The sequence below is a fragment of the Zonotrichia leucophrys genome, chromosome 9 (assembly GCF_028769735.1).
Source record: "Zonotrichia leucophrys gambelii isolate GWCS_2022_RI chromosome 9, RI_Zleu_2.0, whole genome shotgun sequence".
Lineage (NCBI taxonomy): Eukaryota > Metazoa > Chordata > Aves > Passeriformes > Passerellidae > Zonotrichia > Zonotrichia leucophrys.
The window spans coordinates 4377844-4394345 of NC_088179.1; the positions used below are offsets into that span (position 1 = coordinate 4377844).

Genomic DNA, 16502 nt, shown 5'->3' on the forward strand with positions numbered 1-16502 from the left:
AGTCCCTCCACCTCTGGCCTGGAAGCCCACAGGTCTCCCTGTGTCTCACAGCGTGTCCTTGGCTCTCAGGATGTCCCCACTGACTGGTTTTTTTTGGCCAAGAAAGCACTGAAAGGTAGCTGCATCCCCTTTGGAAAACAAATGGACTCAGAATCTCCGCCAGGACTTTCCCTCCCTCCCTGGACCCTTGCAGAGCCTCAGCAGGAGCCTTCCCCAAATCCATCCCTTGCTCAGGGCAGTTCTGCCAGCTCCCAAAGCCACGCTTAACTTGACACATGTGTGCAGCCCTGGGGAATGTGGTGGCTCTGATTCTTGTTTGTGATGCCTTCCCTGGCTCCAACCTGACAGGAGCCTCCCCTCCAGTGCCCACCTCTCTGCCAGACATGCTTGGAGCACCAATTTCCATCCTGGAGATGGCCTGGGGCTCCATTGGGGTGACTGCTCCCAGTCCCAGCCCTGGTGGGCGCCCTCAGGGCTGTGAGGAGTATCAGGAGGGACTGTGCCTGTCAGGGGAGATGGGGTGGTTTGTCCTCCTGCATGCCTTGTGTTCACCTCCTGCAGCTGCCATTCAGGGCCCCAGGTGCCATTCAGGACCCCCAGGTTTGGTTATGGCTGTGCCACTGGACACATCCCTAGCATGAGGATGAGGATGAGGAGACAGCAGTGTTTCGTCTCTTGCAGAGAGGTCAAGTTCTGTTTAAGTACAATCCTGGTAGAACCCAAATTTGGAGGATCCCTAAGGGAGACTGTTGGGATGGGGGGCTCCATGCAGCCCTGCTGGGGCTGTTGGACAGACACACAGCCATCTCCAGCTCTGAGACAGAGGCACCAATGTTCTGCTGTCTTGCCCCTCGTGGGGCTCAGCACAGCTCCTGTTGGGACCAAGGTGTGGGCATGGTGCTGCACTCCTTGGGCTGCACTCTCACTCCCAGCACTCTGGGACAGACTGACAGCAAACACGGCTGTGGGTCCAGCTCTGGCTCCTCCTCGCTGACAAAACCCCCAGTTTGCCACACAGTTTTTCGCGTTTGCTCCTCGCCAAAAATCCGCTTTCCATTCCGGCGCCCGCCTTGCAGGGAGGCTGTGGGGATGGAGGGGGGTGGGAGCCTGTTTCAATTGTTTGGGGAAGGGAAGAGACTGGTTCTGTGGCTGGTGGAGCCCAGCAGAGCGCTCACTGCGAGCAGGGAGCTTTCCCACTGCTGGTGCTTCCCTTGCAGCAGCAGAACCTGCAGGGTTCCTGAGCTGGTGGCACTTTGGTGGCAGGGGATGGAGCCTTGCCTGGGGCATGGGGTGTGCATCACCTGCCTGGGACAATTCTGAGGGAAAAATACACAGTTTTTGGGATCTGGCCATTGGTCTCTCATCCAATACAAGCTGAGAACCAATGCATTTAGGGGCAGGAGGGTTCCCACCTGGCTCTCCCCAGGCAGGGGTGAATCTCTCACCTAATCCCATGTGAGCCCAGAAAAATGAATCACCAAAAATGAAAGGAAGCGAAGAAAGAAAGCAAAAAAAAAAAAAGAAAAAAAAAGATTAAAAAATCCCTCCCCAAAGCCGCCTTCCAGAGGGTTGGGCAAAAGATAAAAGCTCTCGGAGGAGCCGGGACTCCTCCTCTCCCACCGCCGACCTCTCATTTAAATGTCTGTGTGCAGGCTGCAGCCGGCAGTGCCGGGCCGGCCGTGCCCCGGGGGCGATGCCCGGGCCGGGCTCGGGCACCGAGCGGGGCTGCAGGTGACACCGGCGGTGACACCGGGGCGACACGGGGGTGCCAGGACAGGTCCCGGTGCATGGACACCCCCGGGCAGGCCCCGATGGCGGCGCCGCTGCTGCTCTGGGTGGTTCTGCTGCGCTGGGCCAGCGGCGGGGGCTTCACCCGGGCGGGCAGGACCTGGCAGCACTGCACAGGTAGGAGCCGGGGCCGGGGGTGCTGCACCGGGGACAGGTGGGCTCACCTGCCGGGACCGGGCTGGGATGCTCCCCACGCTTCCGGGACAGAGCCCAGGAGGTGTGCTCTGATCTGGGGGGAAAATGACAGGAGGTGAGCTCTGATCTGGGGAGAAAAGCCCAGAAGGTGAGCTATGATTTGGGGAGAAAAGCCCAGGAGGTGAGCTATGATTTGGGGGGAAAATGACAGGAGGTGAGCTCTGATTTGGGGAGAAAAGCCCAGAAAGTGAGCTATGATTTGGGGAGCAAAGCCCAGGAGGGGAGCTCTGTTCTGGGTCAGCCTCTCCTGGCATCCCAGCCCCGCTGTTTCGGTGCTCAGTGCCTGCTCAATACCCCGAGTGCCCGAGGTGCCTCAGGGATGCATGGCAGCACCATGGATGGTGGCAGGCTGTGGGGTCACTGCCGTGCCTGCAGCCCCCACAGGACCACCAGGGGAGCATCCAGCCCTGTGGGAGCTGTGGGAGAGCTGTGCCCGTCCCTGCTGCACAGGCGTTGTCCCAGGTTCTGCTGGAGTGGAGGCAGAGAGGAGGGGAAGGACTGGAAAAAGCCATGAAGTCCCTGGAAAGTCCCTCCTGCCCGGATTTTCTGTGCTCTGACAGGCACAATCCCCATCCTCCTGTCCTGCTGTCCCCGGTGCCATTCCCGAGCCCAGGAGGGTCCCAGTGCCCCGGCTCTGCCATTGCCTGTGCTGGGTGGGCAGAGCTCACTGAGCTCAGCTTTTGGGGCTGCTTAGGGCTTGTCCCAGTTTGATGGCAATTGTATTTGCTTTTTGTTCCAGCCCAGGTGATGTGAGAAGAAAACCAGGGAGAGATTGGAGAGTTTCTGCCTCCTCCCTGAGGGGTTCCAGTCTCTCTGGGAATGTCCCTGCTGTCCCCAGGCTGCCTTGGCTGGGGGATCTTGGGGGTGCTGAGGCCCCAGCATCATCCTGGGGACCCCAGCACGAGGCCCCTGAACCACCTGTGCTGCCCAAGCTGGGCTGGAGGGCCCCAGCTGCCCTGCCAGCCCTAGCAGTGATGGATGTGGGGGGCAGCCCTTTGGATTTAGGGATTTGGGCTTGGTCCCTTCCTGGCCCACAACCTCCAGCCCCAGCTGAGCTCTCCCCCAGCTCATCCTCAGCCTCTCAGGGGCAATTGGGGGCTCCTAAACCCCTCTGCAAATCCAAGCCTGAGTTCAGCTTGTACATTTGCTGGAGAAAACAGGAACTGGCTGTTGCCTGAGTGATGCATTTCTGAAATAAGCTGTTCCAGTCAAACCCCCCCTCCCACCAGGACTTTGCTTCACCCAGCAGTGGGGCAGGCAGGGGCACACAGAGCTGCCAGTGTGGGGAGGACCTCACCCATGTCCCTGCTCTGCTCTGGATGGAGCCAGACGAGCAGATTCCTCCTGGCTCTGCCCACCTGGAACGGGGCTGGTGTTGGAGGAAGCGCTTCCCTTCTGCAGCTGGTTTGGATTCACACACACAGCCCAGCCTTGCTCGCAGCTCCCTCCTTCCCAGCCCTCCTGCTGTGCCCCAGCAGCCCGGATTTATTAGTACAAATTGGAGCTAAAAGCCAGGTCTCAGCGGGGTGGGACCGAATCGGGGATGGTTTGTGCAGCCAAGAGCTGCTTCATCTCTCGGGCACCATCTCCCTGCTCTGCCAGAAAACCATTCAGAAATAAAACCAGGAGGGTCCCAGGCCAGGAGAAACCCCCAGAGCTGCTCCAGCCCTGCCTGTGCCGCGACGTTGGAGCTGGCATTGCTCCATGGGGTGGCACTTTCTGGTGCTGCTGTGCTGTGTGCTCTCACTGGGGCGATGCCCTGGGGCTGGGCACGGCGTTGCCTTCTCTGGGGAGAGGGTAATTATTTATAATGAGTGGTTTTGGTGCCTGCTGGGAGAGTGCGTGTGTGCAATGAGGGCTGGGCTGGGAGAGCCCGAACGGCACCGGAGGGGTGGAGCTGTCCCCACTGCCCTGAGAGCCAGGCTGTGGCAGCCTTGGAAGCAGCTGAGCATGGAGGCCTCACCCCACCATGCCAGGGAAGGTGTTCCACTTGTTGAACCCAATGTGTGGTTTAGGGAACTGCCATCTGGGGATGTCACCCTGAGAACAATTCCCCCCCATGCCCTTCATAACCATTCCCAAAGGGCTGATGTCCACCTCATCCCACCATGTTGGGGTGTTCCAGTTGTTGAACCCAAAGTTGGTTTGGGGAACTGCGATCTGGGATGTCACCCTGAGAACAATTCCCCCCATGCCCTTCATAACTGATCCCATAGGGCTGATGTCCACCTCATCCCACTGTGCTGGGGAAGGTGTTCCAATTGTTGAACCCAAACTGTGGTTTGGGGAACTGTGATCTGGGGATGTCACCCTGAGAACAATTCCCCCCATGACCTTCATAAGTGATCCCAAGGGGATCAGACTGCATCCCTGCCTGCTGGGGCCGGGGGATCCCGAGGGGGTGCCTGGCTGGCTAGTCCCAGCCCCAGTGTCAGCACCCAGAGCTGCCTAAAGTGAGACGGTTCTGCCCTCTCGCTGTTCCTGCTGTGGCGATGGAGATGCCAGCCTTGTGTCTGCAGGGCAAATCTCTGCTCGGCCCTGGAGAGGGGCTCGGGGCAGACCCCAGGGAAGGACTGGCATGCTCCTGCAGCACGCCAGCCCATCCTGCTGCTCTGCCAGCACCGGGTACCCCATCCTGACACCAGTAAGGGGGGCTATTTACAGACACGAACGAGACGGGGCTGCTGTGGAAAGTGCTTCGAGCTGTTTATTTTTCAGCATCAGTCTCATTATATGATTATGATAATGGGAAGGTGCTAGCAGCTCACAATCTAGGCAGCAGGCCAAAAAACTTAATGTTACAACTTACTTTATAAGCTTCTTAACTAATCACACAAAGCAAAAGCACATTGACAGCAGTTCTATCCAATCACCATAAGCACACGTACCTTTGGTTAAACAGTGCTTGCTTATTTCCAATACAATACCTGCTTGTAAGCCTTAAAACACAACACACAGAGCTCCATTATTAAGCTTTAACCTTCTTAATATCTTGCTAGATAAACTTTCTGCAGCTTAGAAAGCTACTGAGACAAGCATTAATACACAAGCCATTATTCTACTTGCTTTTTCTACAGTTTAAATAATTTTCCTGCTGACCTATCTCATGGCTGTTGCTTTAGCTCTACTCACAGTTCTGCCGCTACCTAAAGCCTGCCTTTTGCAGCTTTCCCAAAACCCTCTAATTTTATAAATCCCCACACATCCCCGCTGGGGATAACGCCCTGGGCTGTCTCTCGGCACAGACCTGCGCCCGCTGGACGTGCTGTCGGAGGCGGTGCCGCCCGGGGCGCTGGCCCGGGGCATGCGGGTGCTGCAGGTGCAGGGGCTGCGGGGATTGCAGCTCTCGGCGTCGCGGCCCCGCGCCCTGGCCTTCCCCGCCTCGCGGCTCTTCATCCACTGCGACCGCTTCCCCGAGGAGTTCTCCATCATCGTCACCCTTCGGGCGCTGCGCCGCCCCGCCAAGGTGAGCGCGGGCACGGCTGGGCACGGCTCGGCTCGGCGCGGCCCCGCAGGTGCCAGCCCGTGCCCTTCTGCAGAGGAACGAGTACATCTTCACGCTGATGGTGGAGGAGAGCCCCGGCGTGCTGGTGGGGATGCGCTACGCCCCCGACAAGCTGCACTTCATGTTCTGGAGCCAGGAGCGCGCCGGAGGATGGCAGAGCCGCGTCACCTTCCCCAACGTGTCCCTCTCCGACAGCCGCTGGCACACGCTCGTCCTGGCCGTGTCCGGACAGTCCTTCTCCTTGACGGTGGATTGCAGCGTGCCCAAGGATGTGTAGGTTGGGGCTCGGCAGGGCGGGCAGGGTGATCTTCTTCCACCAGTTGTGGGTTTTTCTGGGTCTGGATTGAAGACTTGAGACAGTAGCTCATCTTCGGACTCAAGTGTTTATTATTTCTGATCAGTAAAACAGTCTCACTACTGTGAGTTGGGCAGCTTTTCATAGAAGGCACAAAATGACCAGCAATCTCTTGGTACAAGGTCTTTTAAGACTAAACTATCCAATTAAGAACTAAACTGTCCCATTAAGAACCAAACTACTAAGAACCCCAAGGATGTGTAGATTGTGTCCAGTAATTCATGTTCAGACTCAGGTTTATTATTATTATTATTATTATTATTATTATTATTATTATTTATTATTTATTATCAGTAAAAAAGTCTCACTACTATGAGTTGGGCAGCTTTTCATTAGAAGGCACAAAATGGCCAACAGCCTCTTGTTACAAGGTCTTTTAAGGCTAAACTATCCAATTAAGAACTCAACTATCCAATTAAGAACCCCAAGGATGTGTAGGTTGGGGGCAGCGCTGGGAGGCTCGTCAGGGCGGGCAGGGTGATGTTCTCCCACTGTGGGGGTCCCAGTTGTGGGTTTTTCTGGGTCTGGATTGAAGACTTGAGACAGTAATTAATCTTGAGACTCAGGTTTATTATTATTATTTATTATTTCTTGTCAGTAAAACAGTGTCACTACTGTGAGTTCAGTAGAAGGCACAAAATGGCCAACAGTCTCTTGTTACAAGGTCTTCTAATGCTAAAGTGCCCAATTAAGAACTGAGACCTAGATTATTTTCCCTTTTAACCCACACCTCCTCTGGCCACTGCTTTGAAACTGCCCTTTTTTGTGAAACCTCTCCTCTGCCCATCCCCAGGGTGGTGGAGACCCCATTTCCAGCCTCGCTGTCGGTGAGGAGAGCCAGCTTCTACCTGGGCAACAGGAGGAGGAGGAAAGGCGTGTTCACGGTAGGTGCCCCTGCTCTGGGCTGCCCCTGGGTGCCCAGGGCTGGCTCTGGGGTGACCCACAGTCAGTCCCCTATGCTGGCAGGGCTTGGGCCACGGCACAGGAGGCAGAGTCCCTCCTGTGTGTCCCTGCCATGTGGAGGCAGCAAGGCAGCTGCTCCAAGCCCCGTGGCAGCGCTCCCCTTACTCCAGCTGTTAGATTGCTCCAGCTGTGCATCTGGGATCTGACAGATGTGCACAAATCCCATGGGCGCTTCTGCATGCCAGGAGGGAGGGCAACAAGCAGAAGTCAGGCAGGAAATCCAAGGCATGGATTACCTGCAGCTCCCATTCTGTGATCTGTGGGACTCGGTCTCCATCCCTGTGCCCCCGCTTTTCCCAGGGCTTGCTGAGGCAGCTTGTGCTGCTGCCAGGAGCTGATGCCACCCCCCGGATGTGCCACGGCCTGAACTTCAAAGTGGCAACGCTCTCTGTGCCCAGTGTCCTCCAGGATGTCCCTGCGAAGGCAGTGAGCAACGAGGTGCTCAAATACCCCTACGGTCAGTGCCCCAAGGCAGGCTCTCCGCAGAGGGAGGAAGGGGCTGGGAATGAAGCAGGAGCAGAGGGGAGGAGGGTGTTCCTGTCCCCAGCACTCTCAGTGCGTGTGTGTTGGGATCCCTGTCCAAAATCTCCCTGAACACACAGGGTGGCCCTGCCTGGCTCCCTGGGCTCACTTCAGTGACCCCACACAGATTGCCCCAGTCTGTGGCTTCCCAGATCTGTGCTGGGATTCCATTTTCCCCACTGCCTGATGCCCATCATTGGGATGAGAGCAGGATGTTTGCCCCTCCTGCCTCTGTGTGCACTGAGAGGCTCCTGCCTGGCTCCTCTCCTGTAGGGGGATAGAACATAAGCAAATAAAGGTGGTATAGAATGTAATCTTACCCCCTAAAGAGTGCAGCTGAACCAATTACTAAAGATTAGGAGCAGGCCTGATGTTAACAGGCCACAGCTGTAGCCAATAAGAACAGTGTTCTAAAAGAGTGGATTGGTTGGTTGAGGGGACTGGAGTCAGATGGCTGCTGTGAGGACAAGGAACAGTCAGTGCCCAGAGGAGCTGCCTACAAGAAACATCAAGGGGGTACAAAACTCTGGCAATACGGAACCGTTGTAATGTAATGACACTAGAACTCTTGCAATATAATGACGACACTCTCTGTGCCCAGAGACTGACATGAAGGTGACCCTGGGGGCCCGGCCCCGCTGCTCCAAGCAGGAGAAGGCTCAGTTCTGGTTCAATGCCTCCCGGCGTGGGCTCTACCTGTGCAACGGCAGCACCTGGCTCTCCATGCTGGAAGGTACCCTGGGAGGCTCTGGGGAGGGAAGGAGAGCTTTGCAGCAGAGCAGGAGCTGAGCTTTGCTGTTGTAAATCAAAGGTGACCTTGACAAAGGGGAGAGAGAATCGTGCGTCTGACTCCAGGCTAAAGAATTACTTTATTATACTATACTATATGTATTTCATCTAAAGTGAATCTGCCATGCACTCCTCTTGTTCACCACTGCTCACACTGCACTCATCTCTGATTCTCCCATGACAGTCTCACACACACAACCGGCCCTGATAGGCCAAGAGAACAAAACATCCTCACTCTGAGTAAACAATTTCCATATTGCATTCTATTATAGCACAACACAGGCACAGCAAGTGATAAGAATTGTGTTTTCTTTCTTCCTTTCTTATCTCACAGCTTCTCTCGGTTTAGAGGGCATGTGAAAACCACAGTTTGCCCCCCAGACTCCTTTGGGATGGGGATCAGCAGCAGTGAGGGGCTGGGGGGTGCCCCTGTCTGTGCTCTGCTTTGCTCTCAGTGCCCATGATGCTTCCAGTGCACCTCTGGATTCAAGTGCCTCTGTGATTCTCCACGTTATCTGTCCCTCCTGGGAGTTTTCTGGGCAGGATGAGCTCCTGACCTGTCTGGGTAGGACAGCTCACCCCGCAGAGAGCCATGCTCAGGGTGTTGGGGTGCTGTGCCAATGCAGAAGCATTTGTGGGGTGGATAAAAGGAAACAAAGAGACCCAAAGGCTGAAAGAAATACCGGGGGTGATTGGGAGGGTGGCAGACACAGTCTCAATGTCATCTGGGCTCTGGTAGGAAATCAGTGGGAGGACCAAGGTGGCAAAGGCAACCAGAGCCTGGGTTGGATGGGTGTTCTTCAATAATGATGTGGATTTCATCCACTGGCACTCTCACTCACTCCAGGCTGGCTTCCCAGGATCCCTGGAGAGCCCATGGAGGATGGGATAATCCCTAACTGAGCTGTCCTTCCTTTCCCTCCTCTCCCAGCATTTTTCTGGGTTTGGATGAGCCATTGTTCCCCACAGCAATGACTGGACCCCCTATCCTTCTCTATCTCTGGAATCCATCAGGATTGGCATGGTGTCCTTGTTTCCCCAAGGAGAGCTCATGCTGGGGTCTTACTGACCTGTGCCACCAACACTGCCCCCTCCAGTGCCCATCTGCCTGCTATCAGGGCCACTCTGGAGGTTTCTGCTCCAATTTCTGGCATTAATTCTGTCTTAGCCTTCCCTAACCTCTCCTGCTGTCATCTCCTCCTTGCTCTCTTGAGGATGAATGTACCAAAGTGATCCAAATCTGTGCCATGGGGTCCTTCCCTGCTCCCAGGGACACAGCTCTGCTCTCTGCTGGAGAATGGGGCTGGATGTGCTGCAGTCAGCCTCTTCCCACCCCTTGGTTTGGCCCTTCACCCCAGTGGCACCAGGAGCTTCATGGCTCTGCACAGGAGCAGGTGCCACTGAGGCAGGGTCACCACATTTCTCTTCACAGAGAAAAGCAAGGCACAATTCTGCCCAAGAATATTTCTGGGTTTCACACCCTCTGAACCTCAGAAAAAAAAAAAAAACCCAATTCTTATCTCATTTACTGCTGCTGTGTTGTTCACAAGTGGAATGCATGGTGGAAGGTTGTTTACCTGAAGGAAATTGGTAATTAATTGGATTCTGGTGTGTGTTTTGATTCATTGACCATTTGAATCCAGGTTTGTGTGTGTGTTGGGACTGTGGGCTGACAGTCACCAGATTCTGTGTGGTGGTGTCACAGGGGTCCCAGGATGGGGGAAGAGATGATAATCTTGACTCCATGTTTCAGAAGGATGATTTATTATTTTATTATATATATTATATTAAAACCATACTAAAAGAATAGAAGAAAGGATTTCATCGAAAGCCTTGACAGGAAAAGGAAATGGAATGATAATGAAATCTTGTGACTGACCAGAGCATCTGAGACAGCTGGACTGTGATTAATTAAAAACGACCACATGGACCAATCAAAGATGCACCTGTTGCATTCTACAGCAGCAGATAATTATTGCTTTTTCTTTTCCTCTGAGGCCTCTCAGCTTCTCAGGAGAAAAAATCCTGGCAAAGGGATTTTTCAGAAAACATCATGGCTGCAATTCTGGGCAGTTGAGTGCTTGGCAGATGCAGTTTAGATGTAATGTAATATAGTACAGAATAATACAGTATTATAAAGTAATTAATTAGCCTTCTGATATCAATGGATTCCTTCTCACCATTCCTCCTGTTTGTTGGGGGGCAAAAATATCCATGATAAGGCTCCTCTCCAGCTAAAACCTACCTGTTTTTAACCTCATCCCTCTTTTTTTGTGTGCTGCCAGTCCAACCCAGGCTGGACTACGTGGAGGAGCACCAAAAGCTGGTGACCAACTCGGAGACCATGGGCGTTGAGGTGTTCAGCATCCCCAGGCTGGGGCTGTTTGCAGCCACGGCCAACAGGCTGACACCCCCGGGATCAGCCATCTACAGGTGGACTGACGGCAAGTTTGTGCACTACCAGAACATCCCCACACACCAGGCACAGTCCTGGAAGTATTTCACCATTGGGAAGAAGGTGAGCCTGCCAGCAAGGTGCTCCCATGTTGCAGTATAAAAACGGAAGGTATAAAGTATAAACTGAAGGTATAAAGTATAAACTGCAGGTGCCCAGCACTGGGTTCTCTGAAGCCTGGAGTCTTGGGCATGGTTCGGAGAATATAGGTTTAGAAAATATAGGTAGCTGCATCTCAGAGATCTGCCTATGGTCTTGAAGAGCCATCAGGGCCTGCACTTCCCTCTTGAGACCCACTGAGTCCAACCTGCTGCATTTTTAAATTCTCTTGCTTTTAAATCATTCCAGGAATTCAGAGCTACCTCTTCTCCCCTGTGCAATCTGCCTTGGGGCTTGAGCAGAGGATTTGCCTGGTTTCTCTCTCTGGAAAGCTGTTTAGCACCTTGGGGGAGCCCAGGAAAGCCATCTGCTGACAGCCAGCTCTGTGCAGGGCTCCCAGGGAAGCTGGGACTGTTCCCCCTCTGTTGTGCCCATTCTGGCTTTGTCCCCGGGGTTTTCTCTTCCCACTGGAGCTGTTTCTGGAGATGCCCCAAAGGGGCTCCCTGGACTGGTGCTTGCAGGGAGAGCAGGGCTGGGATTCACCTTTTGTGGGGGGACAGGGGGACAGCCCAGCACAGCCCTGTCCTTGGGAGTGGCTGAATAAAGCTCTGGTCCTGTACAGGCCAGGGGGCAGGAGACAGCCCAATGACTCTTTCCTCTCTGTGGGCTGTGTCCCTGTGCCTCTTTGTGGCCCAAACTGGGCCATAATCTCTGCATAATCTCCTTCCATCTGAAGGATATTGGGGTGGCACAGCGTGGCAGAGCTTGGATGTGCTCCCTGCCTTGCACTTGGCCACCTCTGCTGCACCACTCTTGTCTCTTACACTTCCACAGGGGTTTCTTGGTCTGGGAAATGTTTTGTCTCAGGGAATTGCTAGCATTATTGTGATTGTTATGCCTTTTTTTGTTCTGAACCACCTTTGCTTACAGGAGGGTTTCTCAGCTGAACCTACCTCCTTCCCCAGTGTGTTTCACGTCCATGCTCCCCATTCCTGGGGCTGGAGGGTGTGAGTGCAGACAGCCCAGCTCTCCTCCCCTTGTCTAGGAGCTGCTGGCTGCCAGTTGTGCCCCTGCCATGCACAAAGACCCCCAGAGGCCACTGTGTCCCTGTCCCCACTTTGTGTGGCATGAGGACAGCTCAGGGACCATCACATCCCACACCAGCCACCTCCATCCCGCCTCCCCCTGCGTTTTCTTGCTTTGAGAGGAGAAGAAACCCAAGCCACGCTGGCTTTTCCTTTTCCAGATCTTCCTGGCAGTGGCCAATTTTGAGCAGAACGAGAGGGGCCAGGAGTTCTCGGTGATTTTCAAGTGGAGCCGCAGGAAGGCGAAGTTCCTGGCGTACCAGAGGATCAGCACGCACAGCGCCCGCGACTGGGAGGCCTTTGTCATCCAGGGAGAGGCTTTCCTGGCTGTGGTCAACCACAGGGAAGGTAGCCAGCCCTCAGGGCTCCCTGCAGGGGGGTATCTGCTGTAAGAGCTGAAATGAGGGATGTGGGACTCCAGGCAGCTCTCCAAAATGCAGTTTATTGCATACAAAATGCAGTTTATTGTATACAAAATGCAGTTTATTCCATCCAAGACTTTACAGCAGTCCAGGGTCGTGGGTGACAGAGCTGTGCCCACAGCTGTCAGCTCCAGCTGCAGGCAGGCCTGGAGACCTTTTGTTTAGGTTACAATGCTTTATATACTTTTCTTTTGGTTACAATGCATTCTATACTTTTCTTTGCTGAGCATCTCAATACAGCAGAACCAATCTATACCTTAACTTTTACCTATAGCCTATCATAACTCCTGTAATTACCATATTCATGTTACTGTTCTCCAGTCACTCAAAGTTAGTACATTACAGTTTAAGCTAGAAATTGTTTTTCCAGTTTTCTTGCAGTGGAAAATTCTGAGACCTTTTTTCTACTTGCCACATTTGCTGACTTGTTTGCCTGTGCTCTCTTTCTGCTTGGTAAAAACATCTTCTTGTTTGAGGTGGGTTCATCCTTTGCTCTAAGCCATAAAACCCCTTCTAACTAACACACCCTTTGCCTCCTTGGTTAGCCAGCAAGACTGGCTCAGCAATTCTTTTCTTCTATATCAAAACTTGCTTTCATTTCTATTCCTTCTTCAGATTCTACTTTCAAAAATCTTTCTGCTAAGCATCTGTGAGACTTTCTTGTCAAACTTTCATCCTTCCCAGCAGCCTGGGAGCCTGGCAGTGCCCTGCTCAGAGCAGGCTCCCTGTGCATGCCCAGGAGTGCAGGGGAGCTGAGCACTCAGCCTGGGGTCCCCCAGGACTCCCAAGGCCTTGGGAGGAGAGAAAAGCTCTTGAGCAAGTGGCTGACACAGTCACCTTCTGGGTCCTGGCTGCAGGGGACAAAGAAAGAGTGGGGACAGGGTCTGTGCTGAATCTTTCTGCTTATTTTCAATTGTATCCCCAGTACTATGTAACCAGGTAGTGCTGCAGGTGAAGCCAGATCCTCAGCCTTGGAGGAGCTGGATGGAGCTTTAGGGCAGGGAGAAGACCCCAGTGTCAGGATATTAGGGATGTAGGCACACAGTTTGTGGTGATTGGGATGGGGCTGAGCCTCAATGGGCACAGCTGTGAGCAGCAGGTGAGCAGCACTGACAGCAGTGAGCCAGGGAGTGCCCAGGGGCACTGACCAACCACCAAAGGGAACAGAGGGCACACAGGGGCAGGGCAGCAACAGGAGAGGATAAAAGGCTGGGCTAAAGAACAAGAAGAGCAGAGCTTGCAGCCTTCTGATGAGGTAACTTGTTGCTCTGTATGGGCTGAAGCTTTCTGAAATGGTGTGGTGATATTCTGTGTATGGTGGCTGTCTCTACTGTGACATTGCTGTGGCTTAGGGACACATCCCTGCCACAGAGCAGAGCTTGTCCACCCTGGGCTGCTGGCAGGGAGCCTCTGGAGTGCTGCTTGTGTGGGGACAAAGCCCCTGCCTGTCCCTCCTCTGCCAGGGCTGCCACAAAGCTGCTGCTGCTGCCAGCACTTGGGCCAGGCTGTCGGTGTGTTCCATGGGATGGAGACACTCGATAGGGATGGAGGCTCTAGAATCTCTTTGGCTACTTCTTGGAGAGCAGCAGGTCACTTACAAACAGCCTCGTGACCTGCTGGCAAATATTCATGGAGCTGAGCCCGTTTTGGGGTCTTGTTTCCTCCACAAAGCCGGAATTGCTTTCCCTCATGGCGCCCATCTGTCTCCCCCAGGGAACAACCACAACATAGACAGTGTGATATACAGGTGGAACCCCAGGACAGGGCTGTTTGAAACCAACCAGACCATTCCTACCTCTGGAGCCTACGACTGGGAGTTCTTCACCATTGGGCCATATTCCTTCCTGGCTGTGGCCAACACATTCAATGGCACCTCCACCAGGATCTACTCACACATCTACATCTGGCTCAGGGGCTCCTTCCAGCTCTTCCAGTCCATCCTGGTAAGGCTTGGCCTCTGCTCCTCTGTGTTTGGACAGGGCAGCAGCCACATCCAGCTCCTCACGGCCTCCTTCCCCACAGACGTTTGGTGCAGCTGACTGGGAGGTTTTCCACATTGGGGACAGAGTGTTCCTGGCTGTGGCCAACAGCCACAGCTATGACAGCGGGATGCCAGCACCCTCCAACTTCTATGCCATCAACTCCTCCATCTATGAGCTGAATGTCACGGCCCAGATGTTTGTTAAATTCCAGGACCTTCTCACCTACAGGTACCTGGGCAAGGGTTCAGGCTGCTCCTTGGTCCTTCCCCTGAGCAACCCAAAGGCATCACGGAATGCCAGGATGGTTTGGGTGGGAAGGGACCTTAAATCCCATCTCATTCCATCCCCACCATGGGCAGGGACACCTTCCACCATCCCAGGTTGCTCCAAGCGCTGTCCAGCCTGGCCTTGGACACTGCCAGGGATCCAGGGGCAGCCACAGCTGCTCTGGGCACCCTGTGCCAGGGCCTCTTGTCTTTCAGTTTCAAACTACACTTGCCTGTCTCCTGGAGGGTTCCTGCAGGCTTCACACTCCCAGGGCCTGGCACGGGTGGGGAGGGTGATGGGTGATGGCTCCTTGGCACCAAATCCCAGTGGGAGCTGGGAGAAGGGTGTAGCTTTGGGAATGAGGGTGGATTTTTTTTGGGAAGAGCAGGGTTTTCTGTGTGTCCTCAGTGTGTCAGAGACTGCGGTGGGGTGGCCACATGGGGATCATCACACCTGTCCCTCTGCTCACTCCCTCCCCAGTGCCCTGGACTGGGAGTTCTTCTCGGTGGGAGACGACTCTTTCCTGGTGGTGGCCAACTCCTTCGATGGCTTCACCTTCTCTGTCAACAGCATCATCTACAGGTACTGCACAGGGCGGGCTGGGGGCTGCTGCCAGCAGGAACAACCCCCCGCACACCCTGCTGCACCTCCCTGGGAGGGGTGGGCAGGATTATTCCCTGTTTCCAGGCAGGGATGGGACATCCCACCCTGAACCACAGCAGGGACGTGGCATCCCCATGGCCCCCTGCCCTCCCTGTGCAGGTGGCAGGGCTACGAAGGCTTCGTGGCAGCGCACCAGCTGCCCACGGTGGGCTGCAGGGACTGGGAGGCGTTCCACACCGCCGAGGGCTCCTTCCTGCTCTACTCCAGCGCCAGGGAGCCGCTCTCCAAGGTGCTCAGGCTGAAAACCACCTGAGGCAGCCGAGACACGCCCAGCCCATCGGGGGAGAGGGACACAGAGCCCGGGAATGGCTGCAGCATCAGAGCATCAGCCGGGCAGGGGCTGCTGCAGGAAGGGAGGAAGAGGAGGAGGAGGGGAGAGCTCCAGGCTCCCTGCAGCCTTGTCCAGGGGCTGTTTCTCCTGGGAAAGCTCTGCTACCACCATGTCCTAGCCAAGGCTGTGGAGCCTGGGTGCATCCCTGGCTTAGCAGGACCGTGGTTCCAGGCAATTTCCTGTGCCCAGGAGGGACCCAGAGCCTGCACAAAGGCAGGGAAGGAAGAGGCAGAGCAGGGCAGGAGCTGCTGGGTTGGGTGCATAGCACAGGGGAGTAAACACGTGAGAAATTGTGGGGGAAAGCGTGTCCAGGCTTGGCTCTGCCTGCCTGGGCTGTGATGTTCCTGAGCACAGCTGGTTTGGCATTGCAGCCATTTTCATGTCACCTTCGTGCCACTGCCACAGTGCTGCCCATCTCCCTCTCTGGGTTGGTTCTCCTTCAACAAGTTCAGAGCTGTTGGTGTGCTCCAGGGCCAGCACTGCTCCATGGCTGGGGTTAGGGACCCCTGAGCAAACCTGCTTCGCGTTTGGACCCACCCAGCTGCCACGGGAGTGGGGAAAACCCAAACCTGCTCCAGGTGCAACTGTGGCCTCTTTTCTTTTCCTCACCTTTGCTGGGGGGGGGGACTCTTTTGCTTAACCAGAGCTGTAATAAAGTGTGTGCACCCAGCCTTTCTCCCACATGCTGCTCTGCATCCCTTCACCCAGCAAATCACCCCTGAATGTCCATGGCCAGCCCAGTGAGGATGGGGTGGCCCTGAGCTCAGGAGTGTGCTGGGCTGGGGGTGCCCCTCTGTTCCACCCACTGGGTATCCCAGAGCCCCTCTCAGCCTTCCCAGAGCCAGGGTTCCTGATCAGCTGGAACACCCATCCTGGCACTGGGAGCACTCAGGAGGTGCCAGCCCCATCAAGAAGAGCTGGGGAGGGGTCACAGCCTGAGCTTTTGCAGGGTCCAGACCTGCAGGGGAACCTCTGCATCCCTCCCTCGCCTCCCTGTTCACTGAACACTCCCTGCTCAGTGCAGCTGGCTCTGCCAGGAAGGACCATTTCTCCCCTGTGAGAAAAGGGAGAATTCTCTGCC

At 54.9% G+C, this 16502-nt stretch overlaps 1 protein-coding gene across 1 annotated transcript; it reads left to right on the forward strand.

Annotated features, from left to right (window-relative positions):
• Positions 1 to 1705: 1705 nt before the first annotated feature.
• Positions 1706 to 15492, forward strand: TSPEAR (thrombospondin type laminin G domain and EAR repeats). Its single transcript, XM_064721455.1, has 12 exons — positions 1706 to 1905; positions 5229 to 5449; positions 5523 to 5761; positions 6637 to 6727; positions 7107 to 7263; positions 7930 to 8061; positions 10403 to 10635; positions 11918 to 12104; positions 13892 to 14121; positions 14201 to 14388; positions 14908 to 15009; positions 15190 to 15492. Exons 1-12 carry the CDS (start codon positions 1788 to 1790, stop codon positions 15341 to 15343), a joined length of 2052 nt encoding a protein of 683 aa, XP_064577525.1. The 5' UTR covers positions 1706 to 1787; the 3' UTR covers positions 15344 to 15492.
• The last annotated feature ends 1010 nt before the right edge of the window (positions 15493 to 16502 follow it).